This window comes from Jatropha curcas, chromosome 2 (genome assembly GCF_041381405.1).
Source record: "Jatropha curcas cultivar XTBG-Jc1 chromosome 2, XTBG_Jcur_1.0, whole genome shotgun sequence".
Classification (NCBI taxonomy): domain Eukaryota; kingdom Viridiplantae; phylum Streptophyta; class Magnoliopsida; order Malpighiales; family Euphorbiaceae; genus Jatropha; species Jatropha curcas.
In genome coordinates this window covers 26,144,095-26,171,433 of record NC_143152.1, presented here as the reverse complement: position 1 = coordinate 26,171,433, position 27,339 = coordinate 26,144,095, and the positions used below count along the sequence as shown (strand labels likewise).

The following is a 27,339-nucleotide window of genomic DNA, read 5'->3' as shown; positions in this document are numbered from 1 at the left end:
TCATAAAAAGATAGTTGATTAAAATGCAATCATTTGGTTAGATATTCAATAATGAGATAAATTTTTTGAGTTACTATTAAAGAAATAATTTTTAATATTCAATAATGACAAAAAAAAATTTTTAATATAATATTTATAGAAGCACATCATTGGTGATTGGATTTATTTCTATGTCTTTCATGAGCATAGTTAAAGATTTAGAATCAAATAAGAAATTAAATATTTCTTTCTATTATAAATTAATCTTCCAATCATAAATTTCCTTTAACTTGTTGGAAGCCGAATTTAATAAGAATAAAATGAAAAGATTTAGTCTGTAATATCTTTTTGTTATCAATTAAAATAAACATAATTTTCTCAAAAAAGAAAAAAAAATTAAAGTGCACATAAGTATTAAAATAATAGTTAGTTATTTTTTTCGATAATAATAATAATAATTAATGAACATAAGTTCCCATTTATAAGAAAGTTCCCATGATATAAAATAATTCTCATGGTCCAAAAACTATATTAATCCGGCAATTTTGATAGCTAATATCTATTTTAAATTAGTCAAATTTTATATTATTAATTTATGATATTTCTTTTAAAATTAGTAATATATTATTACTGTTACTATAAATCAAATCTTAACAAAAGAATTAAACAAAATTTATGACTTTCTTAACAAGAGTCAAAGTGAATATAACAAAATCGTAACTCATAGATAAAAAGAAAATTTACTTTGGTTGGTATAAGTTGACTCGAAAATATTTTTTTTTTATCATTTATAATAATTCCAACAAATGAGTGATTTTGTTTTTTTTTTTTTTTTTTCAAAAAAAAAAAGGGTGAATGGTTTATTCAAGAAAGAATAAGACTTATGGGACTCCAATACCTATTTATTTGGCATCACGTTTTCAAGCTTTTTAGCAGCCAGGCTATGCCCGCATATATACATAATAATAATAAAAATAAATAAATAAATAAATAACAATATTCACTTGACTCTTCTTCAGCAGAATAAGGGCAGTTATGTCATTTCAAATATAAAATGAATTGTTTAAGCAGTCCCGTTTTAACAATAAGCAGAACATGCTCGCTCCTTAATGGAAAAAGAGAGAATACAAAATTTTACCAACCAAAACCGTATATATTATAAGTAGCCAAAATCAGAAAAGAGAATTCGCACCTCTTCTCTCCTTAGATTCCGGAGCCTCCTCCTTCCTCACCGGAGGAACTAACCACTCCATTCTCAAACAAAGACCCAAGTCGCTAACGGTTCACTCTCTCCCTCTCTCTCTCTCTTTCTATTGAGCTTTTTTTTCGCGAGCTTTTCTCTGTGTCTGGCGGATAATTTGATTTATTTTCCCGGATGGCAATGACGTCGTCCGGTGGTCCCGCCGCCGCTTCCTCCACCAACGTTAGCCCAAGCAGCCACCTTGGGCCCACCGCCACTAGACGACGCGTTGATGCCGCCGATTACAAAAATTCTGCCTTCTCCGATTATTATGATGTTGTCCCCGACGAAGAAGACACGCTTAACGGCTCTTCCATTGGGCCCCACCATCACCACCACCATCACCACCATCACCATCCCGTGATTAGGTATCTATTGTTTCGTCGAAAGTTATTCTTCTTTGTTCCTGATGCTTGGCTGCTCGGACTCGAGGATGGTTGCCATTGGACGGCTGTGATGGGACAGAGTTTGAGATCTAGTAAAAATATGGGCCGTAAGATTTTTGCTGCTCTTACGTTAATGGTGGTGATATCAGTGTTCCTTAAATTTTCGTTTTTGGATCATCACGTGGAGAAGAAGAAAGACAATGGGCTTTTGATTCTACAGACCTTTAAAGAAGATTGGGCCATGGCTCAACGTGCTGTCACAGAAAATGCAGCCTCGATGCCAAAGCGCGTTTTGGAGAAATTTCCTGTAAGTCAAATTTTCCTGGACAACATTGTTTTTCCCTACATTTCTAGTTTCTAGTTTCTGTTTGTTTCTCGAGAAAACCAATGCATTTCCATATCTTCATTTCTCACGATAGACTCAGTAGATATAAAAAAGATTGAGAAATTGTTTGTTGCTGTCTTTCTATTCAATTTATACACGCATCGGCGAATGTTAAAAGTTAAAAAGATTTCCCAGTAACAATGAAGTCAAGTTTTCCAGCGAAGGAAGACTGGATTGATTCGTTTTCTTTGCTTTTTTTTTCCCTTTTTTTTATTAAATCATAAAAAGTTACCTTTTAAAAGAAAGCATTTTATTTTTCATAATTACGTTTTCTCATTTTCTGTGATTAAAATTTTTTTTTATCAAGAATTTTCTTTTTAATTTTTTTTTTAATCAAAACTCTTTTGCAGAATAGATAATTTTCCTTTTTTCATTTGTTTGTTGTTTGGGATTGGGTTTTTCTTCCTTGAGGAAGACTTTGAAAGGTTGGGGACTTTGTGCGTGCGTGGTGTGGCATTAATTTGACTTTCCAAGAATTTTAGTGGGTCGCAGCCAGATTTTGACGCGGGGTGGCTATGACTATTATATTAGCGAATGACCTACGACCACTTGATTTTTATGCTTATGGGTTGCTTTCAGTTCGGCTTGAATTGGCCTGATATTTACTTTTTTTTTTGTTTTTCTTGCAGTTGCAGACCCCAGAAATTTGGATTAGACCCAATAGCGACAATTTCTATCAATGTATATCTCGGCCAAGAAAACAAATAAGTATGCTCCAAAAACCGGTCAAGCATTTATATATGGCATGGCATTATCTTTTCTTTTTTTATCTTATTGAAATTTGAACTCTTTTTAGGGCCTAAAAAGACAAATGGTTATCTTCTAGTTCATGCTAACGGTGGATTGAATCAAATGAGAACAGGAGTGAGTTAAACTATTCACCACTCTCCATCAGCTTTTATCCACAATAAACAAAATTCTGAATTTTTTAAATTTTTGTATGCTGATTTATTATTATTATTACCTTGATGAACAGATTTGTGACATGGTTGCTGTTGCGAAGCTAATGAATGCGACTCTTGTCCTACCTTCTCTTGATCACGATTCATTTTGGACAGATCCAAGGTATTAAATTCAGTAATTAATACTTCTATAGATCCAAGAGAGTTATAATTTTTGAAAATTTATATGAAATCATTTTTTAATACTTCTACAGCACTTTCAAAGACATTTTTGACTGGAGGCACTTCATAGAAGCGTTAAAGGATGATGTTGAAGTCGTAGAGTATTTGCCACTTGAATATGCAGGAAAGAAGCCTCTTTCAAAGGCACCTATCTCCTGGTCAAAGGTCTGAAAGTAATGCCATGGAAGTTTTGTGTTATTTTTCAAGACAATGATTTTGTTTAATTCATTTCTATGCTGGAATTACAATATTCTACTTCATTTCTCTGTTAATTGGAATTACAGCTTAGGCACTTCATTTTCAGGCTAGTTACTACAGAGGTGAGATGGGCTCATTGTTAAAGAAGCATAGGGTGATAAAGTTTACCCACACTGATTCACGCATAGCTAATAATGGCCTTGCGACCTCCATTCAGAAGCTGAGGTGCCGTGCCAATTATGAAGCTCTCCGTTACTCTAAGGAGATTGAGGATCTGGGCAGGATATTGGTCGATAGACTAAGGAATAATAGTGAGCCATATGTTGCTCTTCATTTAAGGTACAGTCCTTACGTTGTTATTGCCAGTGAATTTTTATGGCAAAATATAACCATTATTTAAAAAACTAGCAGACTAATATGAGATACTATCAAACAGGTATGAGAAAGACATGCTTTCGTTCACAGGCTGTAACCACAATCTTACTGCAGAAGAGGCGGAGGAGCTCAGAGATATGAGGTACAAAGTCCAACATTGGAAGGAGAAGGAGATAGATAGTAGAGCACGGCGACTTGAGGGAGGGTGTCCAATGTCTCCTAGAGAAGCGGCTATGTTTCTCAAGGCTATGGGATACCCTTCCTCTACTACTATTTATATAGTTGCCGGAAAAATATATGGTAGCAACAGCTTGGCAGCTTTTCGAGCAGAGTTCCCCAATGTCTTTTGTCATTCAACTTTAGCAACTGCAGAAGAGTTAGAACCTTTCAAGGCATACCAGAACCGCCTAGCTGCCTTGGATTATATTGTAGCACTTGAAAGTGATGTTTTTGTTTATACTTATGATGGAAATATGGCTAAAGCAGTGCAGGGGCATAGAAGGTTTGAAGGATTTCGAAAAACTATCAATCCTGACAGGTAAAATTAAAGTATCCTGCTCTTATTTCTTCCTTGCTAAAACTAGTGTTTTTCCTAATATGATGGTTTTTTTTTATTTTATTTTTTTTATTTTTGTCTTCCTCGTTTTCAGGCAAAATTTTGTCAAATTGATTGATGAATTTGATGAGGGTGCAATATCATGGGAAGAATTCTCTTCAACGGTTAAGAGTTTACATTCCAACAGGCTAGGAGCTCCGTATCTTAGGCAAGCAGGAGAATCACCGAGGCTGGAAGAAAACTTTTATGCAAATCCTTTTCCTGGTTGTGTATGTAACAGGTCCCAGGAGAACTTGAATACCCTGAAATTTGAGCAGTGGGTAAAACCAAGTCTTGGTTCAGCATTGCAAAGGTAGAGGCAGAGTACAGATTTGTGGCTGAAGTTGCGGATTATTTGATACCCATTTGCCGAAATGTTGGCTGCCATGGGTGTCTGGATCGAGCAGCGTTTGCACAGACAACGGAATGTAGGAGCTGCCGGCAGCTGCAAACTCTTATGTGATACAAAAGTACACTTTTTTTAGATAGAGGACTTAAGCAGGAATTTTAGGGAACATAGAAGTAAACTACAACCCTTAGGTGAAGCAGGTTAGTTATGCAGGCATGGACTTTAGTACCATTTGCATATGGGGTAAAAAAGGTCTCTCATTTATTTATTTATTATACATTAAACACAAAAGAAAAGTTATTCATTATTTTCCTTTATTATTATTATTTTTTTTCAATTACAATTGATTGTAATGTTACTGGATATAGTGTTCAGTATTTTTCACAGCAAATTCATCTTTCTTTCTTGCCCTTCCATACAGATATGGACCTTTTGAACGTAGAGGAATATTTTGAAACTCATCGTGTATGATTCAACATTGAGATTATGAATTTGCTTGTAAAAGTAAATAGGGAAAGAATTTCATTGTCAAAGAAGCAATCCCAAGCCATGACCAAAATTATTCCGACAAATTCATGTGGTGAAAATATACTCAAGGACTTCATATTGACGTCAAGGTGATAAGTTAACTGAAAAATTAGCTAAGAAGGCAAAACAGACCATCATACTTAACTAAAAGTGTTGTCAGATCAAATACCAAAGTAGGCACAAACATAATCATGTTCATGACACAAAGTTAGTCCAATGTTGCCCATGGAATTAAAAAGGCAAGAAAGTGGAAGTGGTTGGCTAGCTTTAGTCGGTGGTTTATGTTTGCCAGTGCAATTTATATTTTATTTATTTACAATAACATATCATCAATAAAATATATATCGTAGTCTCAAACATTTTTAGCTAATATAAAGTCATCATCATATGGGTAATTGGAAAGGGACTGCCTTTTAAGGTAAGAAATATGGAATCAGTTCTATCATGACCCATGCTTTATGAAATGCACATACAAATTAAACATGCATAGTTAGAAAGCTATCTCATATTAATTTTATATATATATATATAGCTTTTATCTGTTCATTTTTTCACATTTTTGAACTTTATGCTTGGTCGGGTGAAATCCTTTCAAACATCTGGAAAAGTTTTTCATAGTGTGAAAGCCCTCCCCCTTTCCTTTTAATTTTAACCCCATCACATACTGCTTTGGACTTGAGAGCCTTTTCAATTGCATTCAACGGGTATTCAAGTTTACTTGATAAAGGAAAAAATTGATGGAATCAATTAATTTGATCGAATCAGAGTCATATATTTCAGCCTCAAATCATGTAAATTCACAATTAAAACGTTGAAGTAATAGCTTGCCGTTTTCTAAATGAATGCAATTTGGTGAATCCTCAAACTGTAAAAAATTGCTCATAAAAGCTGTGATTTAATCTCAAGAATAATAATGTACAGTGCAAAAATGAAATCTTCCATAATTTACATGAAAAACCCACTAATTTTAGCACCTCAAGTTGAAACATACCTGGGGGGGTAAAGCCCATTGGCCTACATTTCGTGAAATCTTCTCTCAATCACAAAATTCCCAAGTAGGGGGTTACAAAACGGGGCCATTGAATGCCTGGAAAAAGCCCAGAAATCCCCAAATGCATGAGATGACCCCACCAGAGAAACTCATATCATGGATGTTCAGAATCTTGACTCCAACCTACCACATAGAAGGTATATAAACCTGTTCTTTCAAATTTTGTGTTGCACTTTCAGTAGGGAACCCTCTAACTGCACCAATTGTCCATTGTGATATAATTCCTGCTGCAACTGCAAAGCGAAGCTGTCTCTCCAAAACATCTTGATTTTCAAACATCTCAGGGTAAGTGGTAAGCTTTCTCATAATAGCAGCTACAATAGCATCACCAGAGCCAGTCCTATCACAAGTGAATGGTGTTATCAGCACATCTTCTGTTCCAACCACAACACCATCAAATGAAGGGGAGTAATAATGAATCCTAAGTGTTCCATCAGTCACGACCAAAAGCTTAAGTCCATCATGCCACAATGGAGAGATTTCTTCACGGGTATAATGATAGTAATCTCGCCAGTTCTTGGTTTGTTCAAAATTTTCTGCATAATATTGTGGCCTGTAATTCCTTTTCCTCTCATAAAAATCTTCATCTAAGAGAAACTCTAGCTCTCTTCTTGAAACTTCAATAATGTTTGCTTCATTCCAAGCTTTCTTGATAACTTCTCTCGTCTCATCACGTGACCTCCATAAAGGCAGTGGCAAATTCAAATCGAAGAATATAAGCCCTCCAAACTTCTTAGACAATTTGATTGCTCTAAAAAGGGTTGATTGCATGGAAGGAGATGTTAGAACTTCTGAAGTGAAGTGGAAAATCCTAGCCTGCATTAGCCATTATAGTAAATAAATAAGCATCCACTCATCAAATCCTTTTCTCAGTATCAACATTTAAATCAATTCAGTTCCCCACAACAGATGGAAAAGGAACATCGCATCTGATATTCCCTGTTTGATAATTGTTCTTTCATTCAATAATCAATGCAATGGTGAATGGTTACAAAAGGCAAATTCTGATATTCAATTTCATTTCCATATAGGAAAATTAGGAATCTTTCTATCATGTGAAACACATCAAACAATTCATCTTACATTCTCATTGAACTCAAATGAATATGGAATTCATTTCATTTACAAATGAATTTTATATAAAATTTCATATCAAATTTACTGAAATCTTGAGTTTGATATTTTAGATTATAATGCATAAGATTCATTTCAATAAAGAGCTATTACAAAAATTTCTAAAACTCTATATATATTCTTAGAGCTCATTTACAAATTCTTACTTCTTGGCTTAAATAGAACCAATTCCATGCAATTAAAAATGAAAAAAAATCCAAACAATTTGTTTAAACATGTTAGCTATATATCAAAATTCCAAAAACTTTAAGTTAATTAAATGTAAAGAAAACATGAAGTAGCAAACAGATTATTGTGATTACCTCTTTGAGCACAGAAAGGTTTAATTCAGAGGCAAGAAGGGAATCCTCAGCGGCCTCCTTCACCATCTCCATCCTCATCTTGCCATCCTCAAATTTAACCTTCATAAAACTACAGGCCGTTTTGACATTCTCATCAAACTTCACTGCTCGCGTTTGCACTCTCTCTTTATTCATCATCAACACCAATTCCTCCCCAAAATCATCGTCCCCGACTTTCCCCATAAACGCGGCCCTGCCCCCGAGCCTAACGTGCGATATCGCAACATTAGAGGGCGCTCCACCTGGTGCCCGCGCAAACTCCGGCGGGTCCCACTGCAACATCTTCCATTGCGAATACATATCCGGGTGCATCTGATCATCGTGCACCCTCACTGAAGGCACAAACTCCTTCTGCGCGGCGCCGAAACAGCATATCAACGGCGGATAATCGTACGGGAAATCAATTCCATCATCGTAATCTTCAATTTCTTCGTCTAATTCCACTACTGATGTTTGCTTACCGGAATTTGTATGAATATTGACACTTTCAGCTTCGATTTTCTTTGACCGTTTAGTTTTTTTCGCTGATGTGGGAGCGACAGCTGAAGAAGAAGGAGACGTTGATTTCTTTTTGCGACCTCGGCGAGAGGGTTTTGAGGATTCAATAGCTCCGTTGGTGGAATCGCCATTGATAGACGCTTGAGGTGGTTTTAACGGATAATGTAGCTTAAGAATGTTTCCAAAAGGTGAAGGCTTTAGAGAATTCGAAAACTGATCGTTAGGGTTTAAGACAAACGAGCGAAAGTAGTGAAGATGAGGAAGTAGAAGAAATGAAGCAGCCATGGTTTTAGTTCAATTTGCAAGGGTTTATCCAATTACATCGGGTCGTATTTTTACATTTTATAATTTATAATTATATCACTAAAAAATCGGATCGGGTCCGGTCGGATCAAGTTAACATACATAACTAAGGATATTTTTTGAACCGTTAGATCAAAAGTATGATGACGTGGTCGAATCAGAAAGAAAGACGCAAAGATCTAATGTTCCCACATTCTTCTAAACCTTTCCTCCTCGGAACTTTTGAAGTTAATTTCAGCTCTCTCAATCGATAAAGGGTTCTGTTTACGGAGCTGGTCAAGGTTTGGTCTTTTGCGTCTGCTTCATTTATCTGGTAAGAACTCTTATCATCTGCAACTGTGCCGATCGAAAAATGATATATAAGACAGAGTCACAGAGAGTGATTTTTGTTAAATAAAAAGATAAATAATTTCTTTAATTCTAAGTCTGATAAGATTAATTTTTCTGATTGAAAGTTCAATTTGGTATTAGATTGCAATTTGTTGGATTTTGATTGGGGGATGAAACAATTTGGTTGAATGGTTAGCTTTGGAGATCATCTGTCCTCTATCTTGATGCTGTTTCTTTTTTCTTCTGGGGCTTTTTGTGTTGGAAGTTAGGTTTCTATTTCCCTACTTGTTTTCTTCCTTTAAGGTTCTTCATGTGATGTTGTTAACTGAAATCAAATTTTTGTTTCTTCCCTTTTGCAAGAACTTTAACTTTCATTATCCTAATGAAAAATTAACAATGTTACTTTCTTTTTTTCTCGGTGAATTGAAAAGCAAACACTCAAACCACTGGGGCTACAAGTTCCATGACTATGATGAAAATTTGCATCTTTGAGTTAGAGCGAGGCAGTGTTATAATTGGAATCTGTTATATAAAGTAGGATTATCTAGGTATGACTTATGAATAATGTTTTCGTTTTCAGCTTATTTATCTGTCATTTGAAGTGGAATAATCTAATTATTGACTGAAGTTTTTATTTTTCACTTTAACTCCTGCGCGTCTCAATTCCAGCAACTGAAGTGAAAAAAAAAAAAAGAAAAGAAAAACATCATATGAAGATTCTGGGTTTTGTTCTGAAACTGAGGATACAAATGTTTTATCTTGCAGAAAATGGGTTTCTGGACTTTGTTGGAAGGTCTTCTGCTTTTTGCAAATGCGTTAGCAATACTGAATGAAGATAGATTCCTTGCTCCAAGAGGTTGGACATTGGCAGAACTTCAAGGAAGCAAAAGAAATTCAATTAAAGGGCAGATTGTTGGACTCATACATGCTTGCCAATTCATGAGATTGCCACTTATACTTTTAAACATCATCATTATCATAGTCAAGCTGTTCTCTGGCTGAAGGTTGAGCAAGACTAATTGTGCCATTGCTTCATTTCTTGGTGTGTGCATTAAACTGTTTACAAGAAATCTTGTTCAGTGTTCTCCAATGTCCCATAACTTTTTACAGAAATCTATAATTATTGTCGCCAAAATGAATATCTCTTTTTGTTGTTTTTAGATTTTGTTCATCTTATTTATCAAGATTCATCTGAACATAAATGAATGACTGCTGGATATACGATAATGATGTCTACTTATAATTGTAAATAAGAGGCAGCTTTCAAAGCTGATGATAACAAAATCTAATTACCATGTAAATAGTAAAACAGGTAACACCCAATTTTACATTGAAAACAATAGAAGAAAGACATTATGATTTATGGGATTCACTCGATTGGAATCATCACCTCATTAGTCCTACAAGGAGGTAAAGTCCAAGGTGGATTATACCTTGCCAGCACAAATTCCCCAATTACCTTATACCCATCTCTCTCCAAGCTTTTCTTCAGCTTCTCCACCTTCTCCTCCACCACCTTCTCTGTTGCCACGCCTCCAAACTTCACTACCCCATACTTCCTCTCCCCTTCTTCCTTTATCACTACCCTATCATCTGTTGGCTTCGGCGCCTCCTCTGCTTTCTTATACTTGGCCGGCAACAAAAATTGCATGGTAACCATTTTTTTCTCTTCTCCACTTTCCTTGGTCACAACAGGAGCCGTCATAGCTATCTTTTCACTACTAGTTTTAGTTATAACTGGAGCTGTCATGGCTATCTTTTCAGGCTTACTGTTGTGAGGATTACCTACTGCGCCTATGTAATTAGCCAACACCATGAATCCTCCATCTTTGTTGCCCTTTAATTGAGATGGATCATATGTGTATTCTGCGAGAACTTGTGGTGGGTATTTTCGGATTTCGTATTCTGTAGAAGTTTGGATTATTTCATATTTTGGGGTTTCAACGGTAATCTTTCCAAGGATCAGTCCCATATTGAAGAATTGAGATGGCTATGGGTTGTATGTGCTAATCAAGACAGGTTTTGGAAATGGGTTATTTGAATATGGATTGAAGACTGCTTGGAGAAGGGGCAAGGATAATCGTGTGGCAGGAATTTGAGGATATACATGTGGATTTTATTCATCCACGATTTCAATCGGAAATGGTGTGCAGTGTGCTGGATAGTTCTTATTCTTGATGGAAGTTTAAGCCCAGTGAATCCAATACTATTTTCATTTTTGGCTAACAATAAAAGAAAGCTATATGATTGAAATGTGTTCATTTTTGTCACTTAATAAATTGGAGAAAAGAAAAGAAAGTTCAAAAGAAGACCTCTCACCCAAGCGGCAATTGCTTGGAATCAGACCCCTTTTTTTTTTTTTCCAATCAAAGCGAGCCAGAAAGAAAAAAGATTCACGAACTTCGTTTGATTTGATCAAATTTAATATTTTTCTTGTAATCTGAATGTTGTAAATAGATAAATTTTATTAATGAATTGGTAAAGATCAGATTCACTAGTCAAAATCAATTGGATTACGGAAATCAACCAAAATTTCCTTGGTAAATTTTAGTTGTCAACTTCGTCTTTTCTCATGGAGTTTAAATTCATATTCGTTTTAGAGAGGATATGTTAGTTAAATTTTATAGCATGGTTAAAATAGTTTAACCCAGTTAGTTATCACTGAAATTTTTAGTTATTTTACCTGTCTCATATTCCATAGTTCTTTAATTTCAAAACGTTGTTCATTTACCTTCTTGTCTGTAATTATGGGTTTCATTTTGCCTTGAGTTTCTATTTGTCATTGATTACTTGCATTTCCGCCTTTTGGTGTCCGCTGAAAACAGAAATGCCCTTCAAACATACAATCTAGTTGCAAAGATGCACATATGCAGCATCCAAACTTGACATTCTACAGTAGCAAAAATGCAGTTCTGGAAAATTGCATTGACAAAAAAATTGCACAGCGCTGCATTTGATTTGAACTTTTTATAAACTCATTTAAACTAAGATTAATGGGAACTTCCTCGTCAAAATAACAAATCTCATACAAACAAAACAGGTACAGCAATAAAGCTTGCAGTGAAAGCAGTAGCAACTCAAACAAAGCCATTTTAAATGGGATGGGATCTCAGGTTTTGTTTGTAGACATCTTCAATTCCAACAAGGAAGTTACAGATAGATAACGCAGTTTCTAATTCACATCACTGATCCCAAAAATGTTTTAGAAATCGAATCATTAAAAAAGAAAAACACAAAGCATAGCAGATACAAGTTACAGCAACTGGATCTCAGTGTCTGAAAGCTATCTTCAATTCAAATAATTTGCAGATAGATAACGCAGTATACCAGTAACATCATTGATCCAGCAAAAGGGAAAATTTCGAAAAACTCAATCCAAGAAGAAAAATGGCAACAAAGATAAAAAGTTCATATTAATGAAAATAAATAGAAGAGCATCTCAGAGATATAAATCCCCATTAATTTCTTCATTGCAAATCAAAGTGCAAGGATAACGATTTTATATGAACTCATCACTGATGCCCAGAAGAAGAAAAGTGACTTGTCGTTTGTAATATAACAAACTAACAATCTACAGAAGCAAATCAGTAAAACGTCTTACAAAACAAATTTTGAGCTTCTCCGCTTCTTCGCCGATGAATATGTTTACACTGCTTGATCTAAAACCCTAATTGGAATTTAAAGCCCTGATCGGGCTTAACTTATTGCCCTGTTTGGCATGTGAATTACACTTATCCCACACACTGGCTAAGGCTACCTTTGACGAGGATGTACACACTTATAATTTTTTATATCATGTATATATGTTTTGATATTATAACATTTTTAATAAAATTTACTTAAATAATAACTGTGATGTACCTATTAGAATAATCTAAAATTTTTATTCTTTTTGCAAATAAAATTATAATTCCTATGTAGAACTAATCAAATATTAAATAAAAAATATTTCATAGTAATATGAAAATTTGCTTTTAAACTAAACAATAGTATTATTTTGTTAAATTTTAAAAAATAATAAATTTATTTAACATCGAGCAAATGTGGAATATAAATTAACTTACTTTAATAATATGTTTTTAATATTTTACACATAAAAATAATAAATAAAATTAGTTTTACGCTTTTAATTAAGCGCTTCAAAAAAATTTTAGAGTGTACTTGAATATGCTATTTATCTGTTGGTTTTACATCAATTTCTGTTCTGACATTTTGACGTTTATGACATGTATTTTTCTTTCAAAAAAATTTTAATATGATTTTGATTTTGATTTCATATATTTTTCAAAAAAAATTTTAAATTTGAGAATAATTTCCTTTCCATTTTTTGTTAAGAATTTAAAATTAAATAGGGAATCAAAATTTTATTTCCATATTTAATATTATATAATTAATAAAAATTAATTTTTATTTTTAATTATGAATTTAAAATTTAATAATTAATCATAAGTGACTTTCCATATTTGATTATTTATTTGATTCTATATTGAATAAAATTATCTTTCCACATTTAATCAAGAATCAAAAATTAAATAGTTATTGTCTTTTCATTTTTATTTTGAATATTACAAAATTGACTTTCCATGATTAATTAAAAATTAGAATTTGCACATTTAATAAAAAAATAAGCTAATAATTTTTATTTTTTCACAGCCGGAACCAAATTGAAATCAGATTGAATGCAAATTCATTTGCATTCCTCTTTTCCCATTGAACTTGCACCAATTTATGAATTATCTATTCTAGTTCAATTTTTGAAATCAACGATTCTAAATCAATTATGATTTATAAAAATACAGAATGATTTTGATTTAGTTTTAGTTTGAACTAAACTATAGCCATGCCTACACTTAATAACGGCAGTAAAAGAACATGTCTTGAAATAATAAACCAAGAAAAAAATTTGCAATATAATTACTGGACTCTTTCTCCAAGTATACTTGGAGATTGTTTAGATTATGTAATTTTAAAAGATGGAATGTATACATTTTATGAATTTGCTAGATTCTTTCATGTAGCTAAGAAAAAATATACCACAATCCGTGAAATTGATAGATTCCATCAAGGATCATTGATAGATTCTTTCATGTATAATGTTATAATTATAGGAATCCAATGAAATTAAACAAAAAGAATTGAAAATACATTAATTGTAAATCATTTTATATTAGTTAAGGACAATGTAACTGAAAAAAATAAGTTAAAAGAACATATTAATTATGAAGTAAGTCTCGTATATGTAAATCGGGCGCTAAATAGTAAATTCAAAAGGTTAACAATCACATGTAAAGATGGCAATGCATCGGGTATGGATCGAATATTGCATTACCCACCTCCGCCCTATTGAGCAATATGTATTACTTGCAATTATAATAATATTATACAATATTATATTTTTATCTACTTTAATAAAAAAAATGATAAAATAGTTAAAATAAATAAAATTCATATAATTGAATATGCATAATAACCATAATTAAAATATGACAATTTTGCAATTTCATTTCAGCGTAATAAATAAAAGAAAAAAAAAAGTTAAAAATCAAAAATTAATTATTAAAGTTGAGCATATCTTACTAAACGGAATAGTAAGAATAAGAAAAATAGATATTAAAGGAAGAACCAAACAAATTGAAAAAAATAAAATTAAAAGAAATAAAAACATAAAATGGAACAGCAATGATTTTATTTATTACATAATACCTCTATCCATAATATTTGCGAAAATAGTTTGTTCCAAAATATTTATGACATTTTTGCTTTTAAAGAGAAATAAATATTTCTTTTCAATGTTTACTCTTTGTATATGATAAATAATTATTATTTCAATTTAATAGTTTTCTTTGAGAATTAGTATTAAATTAAGGGTAATCTAGTCAATTTACTCAATAATTTATTATAATTTAAATAAATTCAATTGTTTTTTAAGGAATGTAAAATTTCAAATGTGATAAGTATTAGATGACATAATTTGACTGGTAATAATAGAAAAGTCTACAAAGACGAAGCGACAAAGTCACACAGACTTTGAAGTTTAATTTGTTTGATATTTGAACTTTCATATTTAAACCATTAGGTTATTACATTAAATTAAAATTTTGATTTAAATAAAAAAGCCAAATAAATAGTAAAAATTTAATCGAATTGGGTTCAAGGCAAATTATGTATTACTACCCACTACGGACCCGAATTTTATAATGGAATAATTTTTAATTTTAATATTCTCCCAGTCCATATATTAAACGGATCGAATAAAATCCGGTTCATTAAGGTCGGATCTGAACGGATCGGATGAGCTAAATTATCATCCCTAATCAAATCATTTATGGCAAGTGTCCAATAGGCAATAGCTTAACAATCATTTATTAATAGCGTTATTATCCAGCTGTAAGGCGTTCTGTCCCAATTTAAATTTCAAATTAAACGGTTTTTTCACACGATTCACAGCTCATATTCACCAATTCAAAACAAAACCGCAACAACGCCGCTTCACCATTCAAATCTAACCGTTAAAATCAATCTTTCTATAAAAATCCATTTGTCCTCATAATCCTTTCCCATCTCTGTCTCTCTCTAATATTTTCCCTCTATTCACTCTCTGTTCTTCGTGTCCCTAAAAAATGCGTGAAATTCTTCACATCCAAGGAGGCCAATGTGGCAACCAAATCGGAGCAAAGTTTTGGGAGGTGGTTTGCGCCGAGCACGGCATAGACGCCATCGGAAAGTATCATGGCGATTCTGAACTTCAGCTTGAAAGAGTTAATGTTTATTACAACGAAGCAAGTGGTGGCAGGTATGTCCCTAGGGCTGTTCTTATGGATCTTGAACCGGGCACCATGGATAGTTTGAGAACTGGTCCTTACGGACAGATTTTTAGGCCAGATAATTTTGTTTTCGGTCAATCTGGAGCTGGAAACAATTGGGCTAAAGGGCATTATACTGAAGGTGCAGAACTGATTGATTCTGTTCTTGATGTTGTTCGTAAAGAAGCAGAGAATTGTGATTGTTTGCAAGGTGGGTTATCTTCTTCTATTTTTTTTTTTTACTTTATTAAATTAGTATCTTTTTCAGTCTGGCTTTTTTTTTTTTTAATTGGTTATTTATTGTTTGAATTGCAGGATTTCAGGTTTGTCATTCTTTAGGAGGAGGAACTGGGTCTGGTATGGGCACTCTTTTGATTTCTAAAATCAGAGAGGAATACCCAGATCGAATGATGCTTACTTTCTCTGTCTTTCCATCTCCTAAGGTGTCTGATACAGTTGTTGAGCCTTACAATGCTACTCTCTCTGTTCATCAACTTGTAGAAAATGCAGATGAATGTATGGTCCTTGATAACGAAGCTCTTTATGATATCTGCTTCCGTACTCTTAAACTCACCACTCCAAGCTGTAAGATTATGGTTTCTTTTTATTATTATTATTACTATTATTATTTTTGTGATTTTTTTTTTTGAGGACTCAATACAAAACTGATGTACGAAAATTTGGTTTTTGTTGCCTGCTGCAGTTGGTGATTTAAATCATTTGATTTCTGCTACCATGTCTGGAGTTACATGCTGCTTGAGATTCCCAGGTCAGCTTAACTCTGACCTAAGGAAGCTTGCCGTGAACCTCATCCCCTTCCCCCGGCTACATTTCTTCATGGTGGGTTTTGCTCCTCTTACCTCCCGTGGCTCCCAGCAATATAGTGCCTTGACTGTGCCAGAGCTAACCCAGCAAATGTGGGATTCAAAAAACATGATGTGTGCAGCAGATCCGCGCCATGGCCGTTACTTAACTGCCTCGGCCATGTTCAGGGGGAAAATGAGCACTAAAGAAGTTGATGAGCAAATGATCAATGTTCAAAACAAGAATTCTTCCTACTTTGTAGAATGGATTCCAAATAATGTAAAATCAACTGTTTGTGATATCCCTCCAACAGGCTTGAAAATGGCATCCACATTCATTGGGAACTCAACATCAATTCAGGAAATGTTTCGCCGTGTGAGCGAGCAGTTCACAGCCATGTTCAGGAGAAAGGCTTTCTTACATTGGTACACTGGAGAAGGTATGGATGAGATGGAGTTCACGGAGGCAGAGAGCAATATGAATGATTTGGTTTCCGAGTATCAGCAGTACCAAGATGCCACAGCAGAAGAAGACTATGAAGAGGAAGAAGAGGAAATTCATGATATGTAATATTGACAGGAAGAAGACTATTGCACATGTAAAGTGCTTGCCACCCTCTGGCAATAGAATGGGTTGATGCTGGACAGGACAGATTCGTTCAGGCCTTCTCATTCATTGGAGACTGGTTGTTTTGGGTTTTCATGTATTTGAACTTCTGGGTATAAAGGGAACATGGATTATTAAACAGGGCCTTATCATGTTTGGATATACAGCTTTTTTAAATATATAATACAAATTGAGCTTTCTTTTATTTCCCCTCCATCAACTCTTACATTCCCTTACAAACATTATCAATTGACACTATTCAACACAATGGCTGCATTAGCATCTTCCTCGTTTAAATTAGTTGAAATGTTTCTAGCATTTACAATCAAACATTTATAATAAGCTTTGAGACAATTATGATTTGGAATAAATTTTAGATCTAGTATCGGTTGAATTAAGCAATATGAAATTTATGCACCATTATGAAACAATCATTTGAATTAAGCAACTGAGCTTGACAGGTGGGATTTAAGAAAAGTAAAATATGAAACTGAATGTTCCAATCATTAGATAAATATGTAACAAAACCTACATCTGAACAATTGATCATCAGTTACAACACCACATCAAAACCTGCAAATACAAACAAGAGGAAAAAAAAAAATGAAAAGAACACGAATTTACAATACAAAACATCCAAAAGAACCTCCAACTCAAACCACTCTACTGCTTGCCATCTTCGACAGCTTTATCTAGACCTACATTGAACTTCTTGTATTGAAAATCCACAGGCTGCATAGAGCATTCCTCTGGCACCACAGGCACCGGCCGCCTATTCCCAAAGATGGTCCAAAGATACAAGACAATAAATGCACCAAGAGCTCCACAAGCAGTACCAAAGATCATTGCAGCAAGAACTCTCAAAACACAAGCATTCCGCTTGTGAATTACCACAGGTTTCACCTTTTTAGCAAAAGCCTGAGGATCCAATGGCTCAGAATGCATCCATTGAGGAACATGCCTCAGCTCAAAGCTCCACGAATATATAAAACATTCCTGAGAGGAATTCCCATTTGATGAGCTCAAGCCAATAAAAACTTTCTCATTATTCCACAGTTGTGATAGGTCAATTGGGTGAGAGAGTAATGGATCAATTGGCTTTGTATAACCATACTGACTCAACCGAACCTCTAATCTCTTTGAACCTGCTTCATAATCAATCCAAGAATTCAATCTTTTCCCATTATTCAACACCAAATTAGCAGATGAAGCATTTTTCACCTTAACTGATACAAAACCACCCACATCAATTCCTACATGGTTTCCATTCACATCACCATAGTTATCATCCCTCCTTGTATCAAATTCAACAGCAACAATTTCAGAATTACTCTTTTCTGATCTTAAAGAAAGCCCAAATGGGACATTATATTCAAAAGCACTTATATTAGAAGCATCAGAAAGCATAACGAAAGCCAAACCATCTCCATTATCAGGCGACATCAAAAACGAAAAATAAGTCGAAAAAGAAACCAAATTCACAGGGTTACCTTCGACAAGCTTAATGGGTTTCTTATACAAAACTCGCCCGGCGCTGGAACTCACTGAGCGAGTCAGTTGAAGCACAGAACCATTATTAACAGCATTTGCTGCATCACCATAAAGAGCAATGTCGGACTCAAAGCTCGGATTTTTCTCGAAACTTAGAAAAGAAAAGGAGGAATTTGGATTTGCAGATAACATTTTGAGGTGGAAAAAGAAATTTAGAGCTATAAAGCAAGAAGAAATGGAGAAAACGGCCATGGCCGAATTGGGTTTAAGCTGAATCTGGGTTAAAGTTGGAATTTTTTGTGGTATTCTAGGGTTTCTGAGATGCACCCATTTTCAGGTTGATACTGGTGAAGAAGTATATTTCTTCTTGTTTTTTTTTTTTTTTTTTTTTTCTTTGCCTTTGAGAAAACAGAGGAGGAAAGTAAAGAATAAGAGGGGGAGGTTGAGCTGGAGGTTGTGAAAATTAAATACGTTTACTGGCTTCTGCAACTATCTCGTTCACTTTCTCTGAGTGGCTGCTGACTGAGGGAATATTATATAGGCCTTTTTGCAAACATGCCCTTCTATTTTATCAAATTTGCAACTAAATCTTGCTAAACAAGACATACTAAGTGTAAAAATTAAAACAATTTATGAAGATTGATTTAAACGATAAAACAATTTTAAATTCAAAAAGTAATATTATTTATGTCCTATAATATTTATCACATTTAATAAAATATTTTATTTTAAAATATTTATCACATTTATAATTCTAAAGAGTAATAAATCTTTCTTTTTAAAAAATTAAAAAATTTTAATTATTTTTTTAATTCTTATAAAAAAAATAAATATTAATATTTAAATGAAACGAAGGGAGCGTTGACGCATAAAAATTATCAATAAGCACGATGATAATCGGTTATAATCACTGTAAAAAATGAGGACCCAAAGTTCAATATCTAAGAAATGCGTTTGTTAGAAGGTTAAAATATGTTATATACAGTATTAAAATAATAAACAAAAGAAAAAAAATACTAAGATTTCAAGTCTAATTTTGACTCTTTTAGTCTACTCATGCACTTGGATTCTGCAAAATGTGGACCAATCACATGGCGAGTAAGTGGATTTTATTTTATTCACTTTTTTTAACCTTTTCTATTGGGGTTACAGAAAGGAGCACTTGCAAAGCAAAGCATAAGAGGACCACTGACTTAAATGCGCAGTGGGTGTGTGTTTTTAAATTTTTTTGACAAATGACACATCGACCTTCTTGGCTAAAACCGACATAATATAAAATAATTAAAGAGATGGATAGATGCTGGGTTGTGTTGTGCACTGTGCCTACTTTAGCAATCTCTTTACAAGCAAAAACTAATGTGCGCGTGCTTTTGCGTTCTTGGTGGAAATTAAATAACATTGAAAAAGTAAAACTAAAATTAATTAATAGTAGTAAAAGACAGTGAGCTAACAGTAAATAAAACACGCGGTCTGTTTAACGAACCTTCCGTTTCATTAATTTATATTTTTAAAAATTTAATTATTATAGTACTAGTTATTTAGATATTAAAGCATAACAATTATTTTCATTTTAAAAATATCTCTTTCAATTAAAACAGAAAAATTATGCAATGAACTAATAAAAGGAAAATAATTCTTTTTCCAAAATTTTCCTATCTTTCCTTATTTTTTCACTTTAATTTAAATATAGCGTTAGTTTCATTTCGGTTTAAATAATTTATTTTTTTTATTTTAATTCACAATTAATTTGAAGAATTAAGTAATAATGACTGATATCTATAGAATTAAAATTTTTTTAAAAAATTTAAATAGTATAATGAACTAAATACTAATTTATTCTTTTAGACGCTTTTACTTACAATATACGCAAAAAAATTAAGTAGTATAATTATTTATTATACAATTAAAAATTTATGTAATTAAATTATAAATAGGAGTTTTTTTTAGAAGAATAAATAGGAGGTTTAATTAGTATCTTTGAGTAAAATTCAATATTTTCTCTTTGGTCATTGATCTCTCCTGAGACCCTGTGCATTGTATCTTGTGTGCGCCTCACCTAGGATTGTATTTGTAGGAACCACAGGAGCATTTAAGGGAGGTGATGTATTTATTGAAATGGGAATCAATTCAACGACCATCAGCTTCATTAATCTATCTGATGGTCTTGTGCTTTGATTTAAAAATTTAAATGTGGAGTGCCATAGGCCGTGACTTTATGGTGGACCCACCATATATTTTGATTGTATCTATAAAAAAGTAATTAATTTCTATCAAGATAGCTTAACAAAAGTTAAAGCGTATTAGTAAAGCGTATCAGGTCTCGTTCTGATAATTGTAAAATCAAGTTATAGTATTAATATTTTGAATAAAACTTTAAATATGATAACTCTCTCGACCGATATTCTAAAATAAAAATCACTCTAACAATTGACATTGCAAGTAAAATTCAGTTATTAATGACTAATAATTAGCCATTAACAATTGTGCTGAAGAGAATAAAGATGAAGCCTTGAAATGCTAATAGTTATAAATATTAATTATCTTTAATAAACACTTGAAGAATATTATTGTACTTGTTTAAAAGAATATTCAAAAAAAAAAAAAAAAAAAAATCACTTACACTTCACTTGTTCCTGTCTAGAAGTCCTAAACAAGTAGAACAGAAAGTTTAGTGGCTCCATTGTTGAAAACAGATAGTTCAACAACAGAGGCCGTGAGGTACAAAATGAAGCCGGATCTCATTTGAATGGGATTACCTACTTTCCTCCATTCCATAAAAGACAAAGTTTAGAAGCATGAGAAGTGACTTTCATGAGTATTAAAGTTGAAACATTGGACCACTCAATTACCCAGTTACCCTTGTGACCTCTACAGTTTGCTCTAACTTTTAGTTGGTAGTTAGGGGCCCTTTAGCTTCCTTACAAGTCTTGCTTATCGTTAGATTATTAAGTAAACTAAAATATAATTGCAATCTTGCTTAAACTACATCTCCTTCCTTGATGTAACTTAAATTTCAGGTGAGCTGTCTCTATTCTCTAGAGGTGTGTGCATGTTTTGTGATATATATATATATATATATATATATATATATAGATTATGTATAAACCATCAAAAATTTTGTCTAGCACCAATAATAATAATAATAATAATAACATCATCAATTGTATTATTAGCATCAATTGAAAGTTTATTTAAAAAGAAAAAAACGAATTCTTATTTCATCAAATTGTAGTTCATTTCCCAAATTTGAAGTGAATCAATAATGATTGATGATTTCAATACAAGACACTTGGTTACAAAGCTATTGGCCTAACATTAGCAATTGGTTTGAAGATTGTTAGAAAATTAAATCACTCTTATGTTGACATTTTAGTTTCTTTTATCCAACCAAGTTAATGCCCATTTAAATTCTCGCTAGTAATTTAGCAATGGTCGTAAGCAAAGCTAGGGAGTGCTTGAATAGACAAATGGGAGTCTAAAAACTCATTTTCTAAATTTTTTTTTGAGGATAAATTGGTATTTCAAGACGAAGTAAATAAAATTTTCAGGAATTGAAAATGGTTTATCATTTCTGTATAAAAATTCGTTGATGGGGCTTAAAACTTTTGAAGGATAGGGCATGGAAGGACCACCATATGGGTCAAGACTCGAGAGACGCACTAATGGAAAATGAGACACGAAAATGGATGGCCAAAAGTGTGAACTATGGAGGGACCATCTCTACCTTTTATGGGGGATTAAGGCTATCTTAAGGAGACTAAGCACATGAGAAAACCTGAGTAAGAATAATTTGGAAACAAGTGACTAATTGAGTTAGCCATTAAAGATGTCAAAAAGGACTATTTACCCACATCACATTGTCAATTTGGGTCTCAACTGTGAACCCCACTGCATAAATTCAACCTTCCCTTTTCCATCCATTTGAGACTTGTTTCACCTGATATTGAAGAGATGGAATGATTCTACAAAAAAAATCTAGAAAAGGGCCAGGGAAAATTATCCAGTGATTATTATTTTCTGTACTTGGATGAGGGAGGAAAAAACTCCATTTGTTTTACAGAAAATAACTTTAATTTTAAAAACAAATATATTTTCTGTAGCATTTGTTTTTGGTTATTAGGTTGGAACATTGAATTTTATTCAAAAATACTAACATTTTTTATTTATAAATGGTAAAAATATTTAAAATTTTAGATAAATTTAATAGTATTTCATTTGGTTTATTATTGAATATGAGAAACAAACACATAAAAAAATAGATAATTGTAATAGTTGTCACTGATGAATAGTATAACAATAATAGCTGCCGATGATTAATAGCATATGCCTAATGTATATATTTTATCTCAAAATAACGTCGTTTCTTTCTTTCTTTTGTTTTTTTATCAAATTTTTTTTTCTATTGCTAAACTTTTTTTTTCCAAAAAATATTGTCTATAGCAAGTTTTTTTTTTTTTTTTTTTTTTTTTGATAATTTATAGCAAGTGATTTTGAAACTGCCTAAAAGTGGTTAAATTCTGATTCTACATTTCTTTAAAATCAAATTCGAACCACCAATTCTACCCTTTTTCCTAGAATGGGAGTGTTAGCCTCCTTTTGTTTTCGTAATTTCTCACTCAATCTTCAAATGCCAAATGATTGAGCGGGAGCATATGCTCTCCTACTCACATTGGATTAAACCCACCGCATTAGATCCCGTGAGCCCAGTATAATTGATTCAATTGGAATCTTACCTCCTCTGTTTCCCAATCATTGATGAAAGGAAAAATTATTGTGCATCCCAAATTCACATTATAGAAAACCCACCTAAAACTAAAAATGAATTAAAAAAAAAAAAGCAAGTTCCATATAGATGTTAAATAGGATGCATATGCACTGAGTACACTAAAAAGCACCTTTATAAAGCAAACAGAGTGACAGGCTTTTTGGCCAGGAAAAAATACAATGTAATGTTTCAATTTTGAAGTTGGGTGTCACCCAAGGCTCGCTTTGGCTCAATATAAATGTATTTCATGCATGCACAACCTCACATTTCTCTTTAGGGTAATCAGCCATCAGAATGGTAAAAATTTTTTTTTTTGACACTTCTTTGGACAGAGACTACACTAGAAGATCAAAATGCCAGTCAAGACAAAGGTAAGCAATCTTACTTTGCTGCTCAAAAGTATTACACACCATGAAACATTTAGAAGAGATCCAAAAAATACTACAGAAAGAACGAAGGAAGTTTTCTTCAGAGCTTGGTTTCATTTGCTCAAAAAATACTACAGTTTTGTTAATGTTATTGCTTACTTAATAGAATGGAAAACCAAAACATTCATAACGGATATAAAAGTTTTGCAACAAAATTTAGGTCTTAACTGGTTATGAAAAGTGGATTTCAAATACAAGATGCAATAAATAAAGTGAACTTACATGCTTCAATGTCTCTCTGTTTTAACCATATCCGTGAATTGGCGTTTGTGATGGATTCTAATTTTTTCGGTTAAAACCTTGACAAAGATAGCACAACTTTATGAACCAGTGTCTTGAGACAGGACATCTGTTTATTTTTGGAACTGCTGTCAGCCTTTTTATAAAATATGGAACTTAATCCTGTTCTAGCAAACTGGATACCATAGCATTCTTGAGTTTTTGACAGTTCTTGTCTATTGGTGAAAATGACACCGGCATTGGCTAGGAAACTTGTCAATTGCCTTCCATCTGTGTCACAATTCCAATTGAATACATGAAACTGGAAAAGAATCATATGCAAGTATTGACAGGTAAGAACCCAAGCAATTCAGATTTTTTTTTTTTTAACAAATAAAAACAAGTTCAATATGAAGCAATTTTTAAACTAACGCAATAAACTGTCAGCAAATTTCTACTTGTATACTGACTCAAATTTAAAGCCAATAATTTTCTTTTCAAAAAGCTACTGCATATTGCCAGTTCTGAGATCTATGATCCTATATTCTACATATGAAATGAAGTAACAACATTAATATGGAAGGAAGTGGAACAATCTCACCCCATTTTTTAGCTTACCATTCAACAAGAGATCAAGATCCCACAGAAATATTTACATTATTCTGTCTCTTCTACAATTTCATGGAGATCTAGATCTACTAAAGTCTCTTTGCCGAAGAGTGTAAATCCCACAGTTGCCTGCAAAAATAGAATTTTATCCAACATTACAATCATTTTCTTGCATAGATGCACGTGCCAAAAAATATAAAGACCATTACAAAAAGGGATTAGACTTGCCTAGACTAGTCTACAGGTCTACCTACGGAGCAAACCAATCGAAATATGGATTTTTTTAAAAGTTGCTCCCGCTTTATCATTTTTCCCCATGAAAAATAAGACATATACTCGTTTCAACAAAAATTTATTTTTCATTGGTTCATGAGTAGGCCCATACACTAAGAGAAGAGATTTTTCACCACATAACAATGTTTTGGTCAGTACTTTTAGGGTCGGCTCTGTTATGAAAGAAAGCGGCAGATTAATCTTACATCTTACAGGTATTCCCTAATGAGGGATTTTAGGTCCTTTGAAACAGCAGATGATTTTACTGGTGGGAGAAGAAAAACTATACCTCTCCAGTCTTGCGGTTTAGTTTCTTAAGGATGCCTGCAAATTCAGCAAAAGTCCCAGATTTGACACGAACAGTCGAACCAGCTTTCAAGAGTTTGCTTTTCTTTTTCCTAGGTGAACCGTTGACAGGAGGATCAGAAATTTTTCTGGATCCCCTTGTGGGATTGGAATCTGTATCCAATTTCATATTTTCATTTCCAACCAGCTTCTCTGAGTTAAGAGCTCCCTCTTCTTGCTGTTCTTCTTGAAAAGCTTCATCATATTTTTCTTGTTCCTCTTTTGCCTGCCGGAAGATTTCTTCCATATCCTCAACAGACACTGGTCTTGGCCTGTTGATTTGTCTTTTCCTGTCCAAGCAAATTGACATGCCCTGTTAATCTTAAAATATAAGCACATCAAAGCCACATATGCCAGCACTCTCTGGCTAGGGTATGTTAATACTCTTTCCTGTGTAAGGAAATCAACAGTTTCCAATTGAACTGAGCAGTGAATAAGATATACTGAAATCCCAAGCCTCCACAAGGGAAGAAAAAATAAAATAAAATAAAATTGTCATACACATTCCAGATTATGATTGTAGACTGTGGGAATCTGAAAAGGCTAGCATATGTGAACAAATTCCAGATTCTAACATTTCATGCCTAGTCAGAACACCAATTCTGTACCATCTTAAATACCAACAAAAAAAACATCCCAACAATTAGATTATTATTGTCAGATTTAGGCAGTTGAAGTATGAATTTGAAATCTTCATGCACTTCCAAAACAAGCCTATTAAATCACAGAACCAGGCACTTCAATAGGTTAAAAATTTTCATAAGCTCCATGTCCCTGCCTCAAATTATTCTCAAAAATGTCAAAAACGTTTACATGAAAGCTCTTGCACTGGGAAATAAAAATATGATTGCATATAACATCTGTACAGAATATTACACATATATTTAGGAAATGTAACCTCAAAGACAAAGAAAGGACTCACGTATTTCCAACTTTTGAACCAACAAATCCACCAACTCCATTACACTCTCTTATGAAGTCATGTATCTCTTTGTTTAATACACACCATAGAAATACACATCCTGGAAAAACTGGCTTTGGTTTAACTGAGTAGGTACCATTTTTCAATTTTGTTTTAACCTTGATGGATGGAGCATAGACCTGGAGAAAAACACCGAGGTTTTCAGAAAAATAAATGAATTCTAAACCAAACTTCCTGTCATCTATTGATTACCAATGAACCAATCAACATTCAAACTTCTAACTTCCTCAAAAAATTATTTGCAACCTAATTAAAGCAGAAGACTGATGTTTTAAGCTTATGATGGACAAAGAACTTATTTGTCACTCCTACTAATCTTCTTCAGAGTTCATTTGTAGTATTCCTAGTTATGAGTTCATTCAAAAATCCTATCAATTTGGTCTATAATCAATTTTACCAAATTAAAAATATAGCAATCCAAAATGAGATATTGTGCATATCAAACAAGTTAACCATAGATCAGTAAATAAAAAAAGATAATGCTGGTAATTAATGTAATATCCAGGTTCCATACTGAAGTTAAAACGATTGGCTACTGGTATTCGGATATGAGCATAATAAGAACTGCAATAAGATAAAATTTACAACAAATTCATAAACCAGAGCTAAAAACCAAAATATAAGATAAATTACCTTATATTCCAAGTCAGGATAATTTCTAGCCAGTAGACGAGCAATAAGCACGGCGGTCTCGTCACTCCTAACACGAGAGACGCGAACCACATACCATTGAGGACCCAAATCGGCCAGAGTATCAAGATTGAGGTCCACAGACCGAGAAGTTGGCTTCTTTTTGGGCTTCTTGATAAGTCTCTCTTCCACTTCTTCTCTCCAATTGTATCCAGCTTTGCTTTCTCTTCTCTCTTGCCTCAATTGCCTTCTCTCTCTTGCTGTTAACTCTTGTTGCTGGGTGTCAGTTGAATGAAGAGTTGCTTTGATTGGTGAAAAGGCGTGTTTGGGTCTAGAGACTGGGAGGGAAATGAAGGGAATTGAGGGATGGCGAGGACTCCATAGAAGAAGCCCTTGCTCCATTTTTTTGTTCTGGTTTTCAGCTCTACTGATTTGGTCAGAAGACAATTGAACGTTGCTGTGATCCTGTTTCGGATAAGTGGAAGACAGTGTCGCTGCAGGCCAGTGGGCTTTATAACGGCCCAATTGTTCAGTGCGTAGGTAGGATATTTTTGTCATTCTACTATGA

General features: G+C 33.3%; 7 protein-coding genes and 3 non-coding genes across 11 annotated transcripts; 3 read left to right on the top strand and 7 right to left on the bottom strand.

The window, feature by feature from the left end:
- Positions 1-1,028: 1,028 nt before the first annotated feature.
- On the top strand, positions 1,029-4,948 carry LOC149498489 (O-fucosyltransferase 19-like). Its single transcript, XM_089717763.1, has 8 exons — positions 1,029-1,912; positions 2,620-2,698; positions 2,787-2,854; positions 2,967-3,055; positions 3,147-3,279; positions 3,419-3,651; positions 3,749-4,225; positions 4,338-4,948. The coding sequence occupies exons 1-8, from the start codon at positions 1,355-1,357 to the stop codon at positions 4,597-4,599; spliced, it is 1,899 nt and encodes a 632-aa protein (XP_089573889.1). The 5' UTR covers positions 1,029-1,354; the 3' UTR covers positions 4,600-4,948.
- A 1,077-nt stretch (positions 4,949-6,025) lies between these two features.
- Positions 6,026-8,519, bottom strand: FLN1 (fructokinase-like 1). The gene is made up of 2 exons (XM_089717764.1): positions 7,647-8,519; positions 6,026-7,026 (listed from the first exon to the last, which is right to left on the bottom strand). Exons 1-2 carry the CDS (start codon positions 8,466-8,468, stop codon positions 6,334-6,336), a joined length of 1,515 nt encoding a protein of 504 aa, XP_089573890.1. The 5' UTR covers positions 8,469-8,519; the 3' UTR covers positions 6,026-6,333.
- A 122-nt stretch (positions 8,520-8,641) lies between these two features.
- LOC149498487 (protein transport protein yos1-like) lies at positions 8,642-9,976 on the top strand. Of its 2 annotated transcripts, XM_089717767.1 has the most exons (3): positions 8,660-8,799; positions 9,248-9,364; positions 9,582-9,976. In XM_089717767.1, exon 3 carries the CDS (start codon positions 9,585-9,587, stop codon positions 9,816-9,818), a length of 234 nt encoding a protein of 77 aa, XP_089573893.1. In that variant the 5' UTR covers positions 8,660-8,799; positions 9,248-9,364; positions 9,582-9,584; the 3' UTR covers positions 9,819-9,976. The 2 variants fall into 2 exon arrangements, with proteins under 2 accessions (XP_089573892.1, XP_089573893.1); XM_089717766.1 differs by lacking the exon at positions 9,248-9,364 and having other exon boundaries at positions 8,642-8,799.
- Positions 9,977-10,035: 59 nt separating this feature from the next.
- On the bottom strand, positions 10,036-11,034 carry SOUL-1 (SOUL heme-binding family protein). The gene has a single exon (XM_089717765.1). The coding sequence runs from the start codon at positions 10,786-10,788 to the stop codon at positions 10,186-10,188; it is 603 nt and encodes a 200-aa protein (XP_089573891.1). The 5' UTR covers positions 10,789-11,034; the 3' UTR covers positions 10,036-10,185.
- Positions 11,035-11,917: 883 nt separating this feature from the next.
- On the bottom strand, positions 11,918-12,011 carry LOC149498485 (small nucleolar RNA snoR27). The gene has a single exon (XR_016319853.1). It is a non-coding gene; the product is annotated as a small nucleolar RNA snoR27 (small nucleolar RNA).
- A 66-nt stretch (positions 12,012-12,077) lies between these two features.
- Positions 12,078-12,164, bottom strand: LOC149498484 (small nucleolar RNA snoR27). The gene has a single exon (XR_016319854.1). It is a non-coding gene; the product is annotated as a small nucleolar RNA snoR27 (small nucleolar RNA).
- Positions 12,165-12,248: 84 nt separating this feature from the next.
- Positions 12,249-12,341, bottom strand: LOC149498483 (small nucleolar RNA snoR26). Its single transcript, XR_016319855.1, has one exon. It is a non-coding gene; the product is annotated as a small nucleolar RNA snoR26 (small nucleolar RNA).
- A 2,953-nt stretch (positions 12,342-15,294) lies between these two features.
- Positions 15,295-17,234, top strand: LOC105646659 (tubulin beta-1 chain). The gene is made up of 3 exons (XM_012232559.4): positions 15,295-15,830; positions 15,935-16,204; positions 16,323-17,234. The coding sequence occupies exons 1-3, from the start codon at positions 15,437-15,439 to the stop codon at positions 16,991-16,993; spliced, it is 1,335 nt and encodes a 444-aa protein (XP_012087949.1). The 5' UTR covers positions 15,295-15,436; the 3' UTR covers positions 16,994-17,234.
- A 262-nt stretch (positions 17,235-17,496) lies between these two features.
- LOC105646660 (flt3 receptor-interacting lectin) lies at positions 17,497-19,023 on the bottom strand. Its single transcript, XM_012232560.4, has one exon. It carries the CDS (start codon positions 18,770-18,772, stop codon positions 17,693-17,695), a length of 1,080 nt encoding a protein of 359 aa, XP_012087950.1. The 5' UTR covers positions 18,773-19,023; the 3' UTR covers positions 17,497-17,692.
- A 4,793-nt stretch (positions 19,024-23,816) lies between these two features.
- Positions 23,817-27,257, bottom strand: PTAC13 (plastid transcriptionally active 13). Its single transcript, XM_012232562.4, has 5 exons — positions 26,775-27,257; positions 26,082-26,260; positions 25,104-25,449; positions 24,551-24,670; positions 23,817-24,223 (listed from the first exon to the last, which is right to left on the bottom strand). The coding sequence occupies exons 1-4, from the start codon at positions 27,171-27,173 to the stop codon at positions 24,590-24,592; spliced, it is 1,005 nt and encodes a 334-aa protein (XP_012087952.1). The 5' UTR covers positions 27,174-27,257; the 3' UTR covers positions 23,817-24,223; positions 24,551-24,589.
- Positions 27,258-27,339: the final 82 nt, after the last annotated feature.

Excerpts from the sequence above, each read along its gene's own strand:
- LOC149498489 (XM_089717763.1), top strand. The coding sequence starts at position 1,355 with ATGGCAATGACGTCGTCCGGTGGTCCCGCCGCCGCTTCCTCCACCAAC. Across the intron at positions 2,699-2,786 it reads TCGGCCAAGAAAACAAATAA|GGCCTAAAAAGACAAATGGT; the intron begins GTATGCTCCAAA and ends AACTCTTTTTAG. Across the intron at positions 3,652-3,748 it reads TATGTTGCTCTTCATTTAAG|GTATGAGAAAGACATGCTTT; the intron begins GTACAGTCCTTA and ends ACTATCAAACAG.
- FLN1 (XM_089717764.1), bottom strand. The coding sequence starts at position 8,468 with ATGGCTGCTTCATTTCTTCTACTTCCTCATCTTCACTACTTTCGCTCG. Across the intron at positions 7,027-7,646 it reads ACCTTTCTGTGCTCAAAGAG|GCTAGGATTTTCCACTTCAC; the intron begins GTAATCACAATA and ends TGGCTAATGCAG.
- LOC149498487 (XM_089717766.1), top strand. The coding sequence starts at position 9,585 with ATGGGTTTCTGGACTTTGTTGGAAGGTCTTCTGCTTTTTGCAAATGCG.
- SOUL-1 (XM_089717765.1), bottom strand. The coding sequence starts at position 10,788 with ATGGGACTGATCCTTGGAAAGATTACCGTTGAAACCCCAAAATATGAA.
- LOC105646659 (XM_012232559.4), top strand. The coding sequence starts at position 15,437 with ATGCGTGAAATTCTTCACATCCAAGGAGGCCAATGTGGCAACCAAATC. Across the intron at positions 15,831-15,934 it reads GAATTGTGATTGTTTGCAAG|GATTTCAGGTTTGTCATTCT; the intron begins GTGGGTTATCTT and ends TTTGAATTGCAG. Across the intron at positions 16,205-16,322 it reads TAAACTCACCACTCCAAGCT|TTGGTGATTTAAATCATTTG; the intron begins GTAAGATTATGG and ends TGCCTGCTGCAG.
- LOC105646660 (XM_012232560.4), bottom strand. The coding sequence starts at position 18,772 with ATGGCCGTTTTCTCCATTTCTTCTTGCTTTATAGCTCTAAATTTCTTT.
- PTAC13 (XM_012232562.4), bottom strand. The coding sequence starts at position 27,173 with ATGGAGCAAGGGCTTCTTCTATGGAGTCCTCGCCATCCCTCAATTCCC. Across the intron at positions 26,261-26,774 it reads ATCCTGACTTGGAATATAAG|GTCTATGCTCCATCCATCAA; the intron begins GTAATTTATCTT and ends GTTTTTCTCCAG. Across the intron at positions 25,450-26,081 it reads GGTTCAAAAGTTGGAAATAC|GAAAAGACAAATCAACAGGC; the intron begins GTGAGTCCTTTC and ends TTGCTTGGACAG.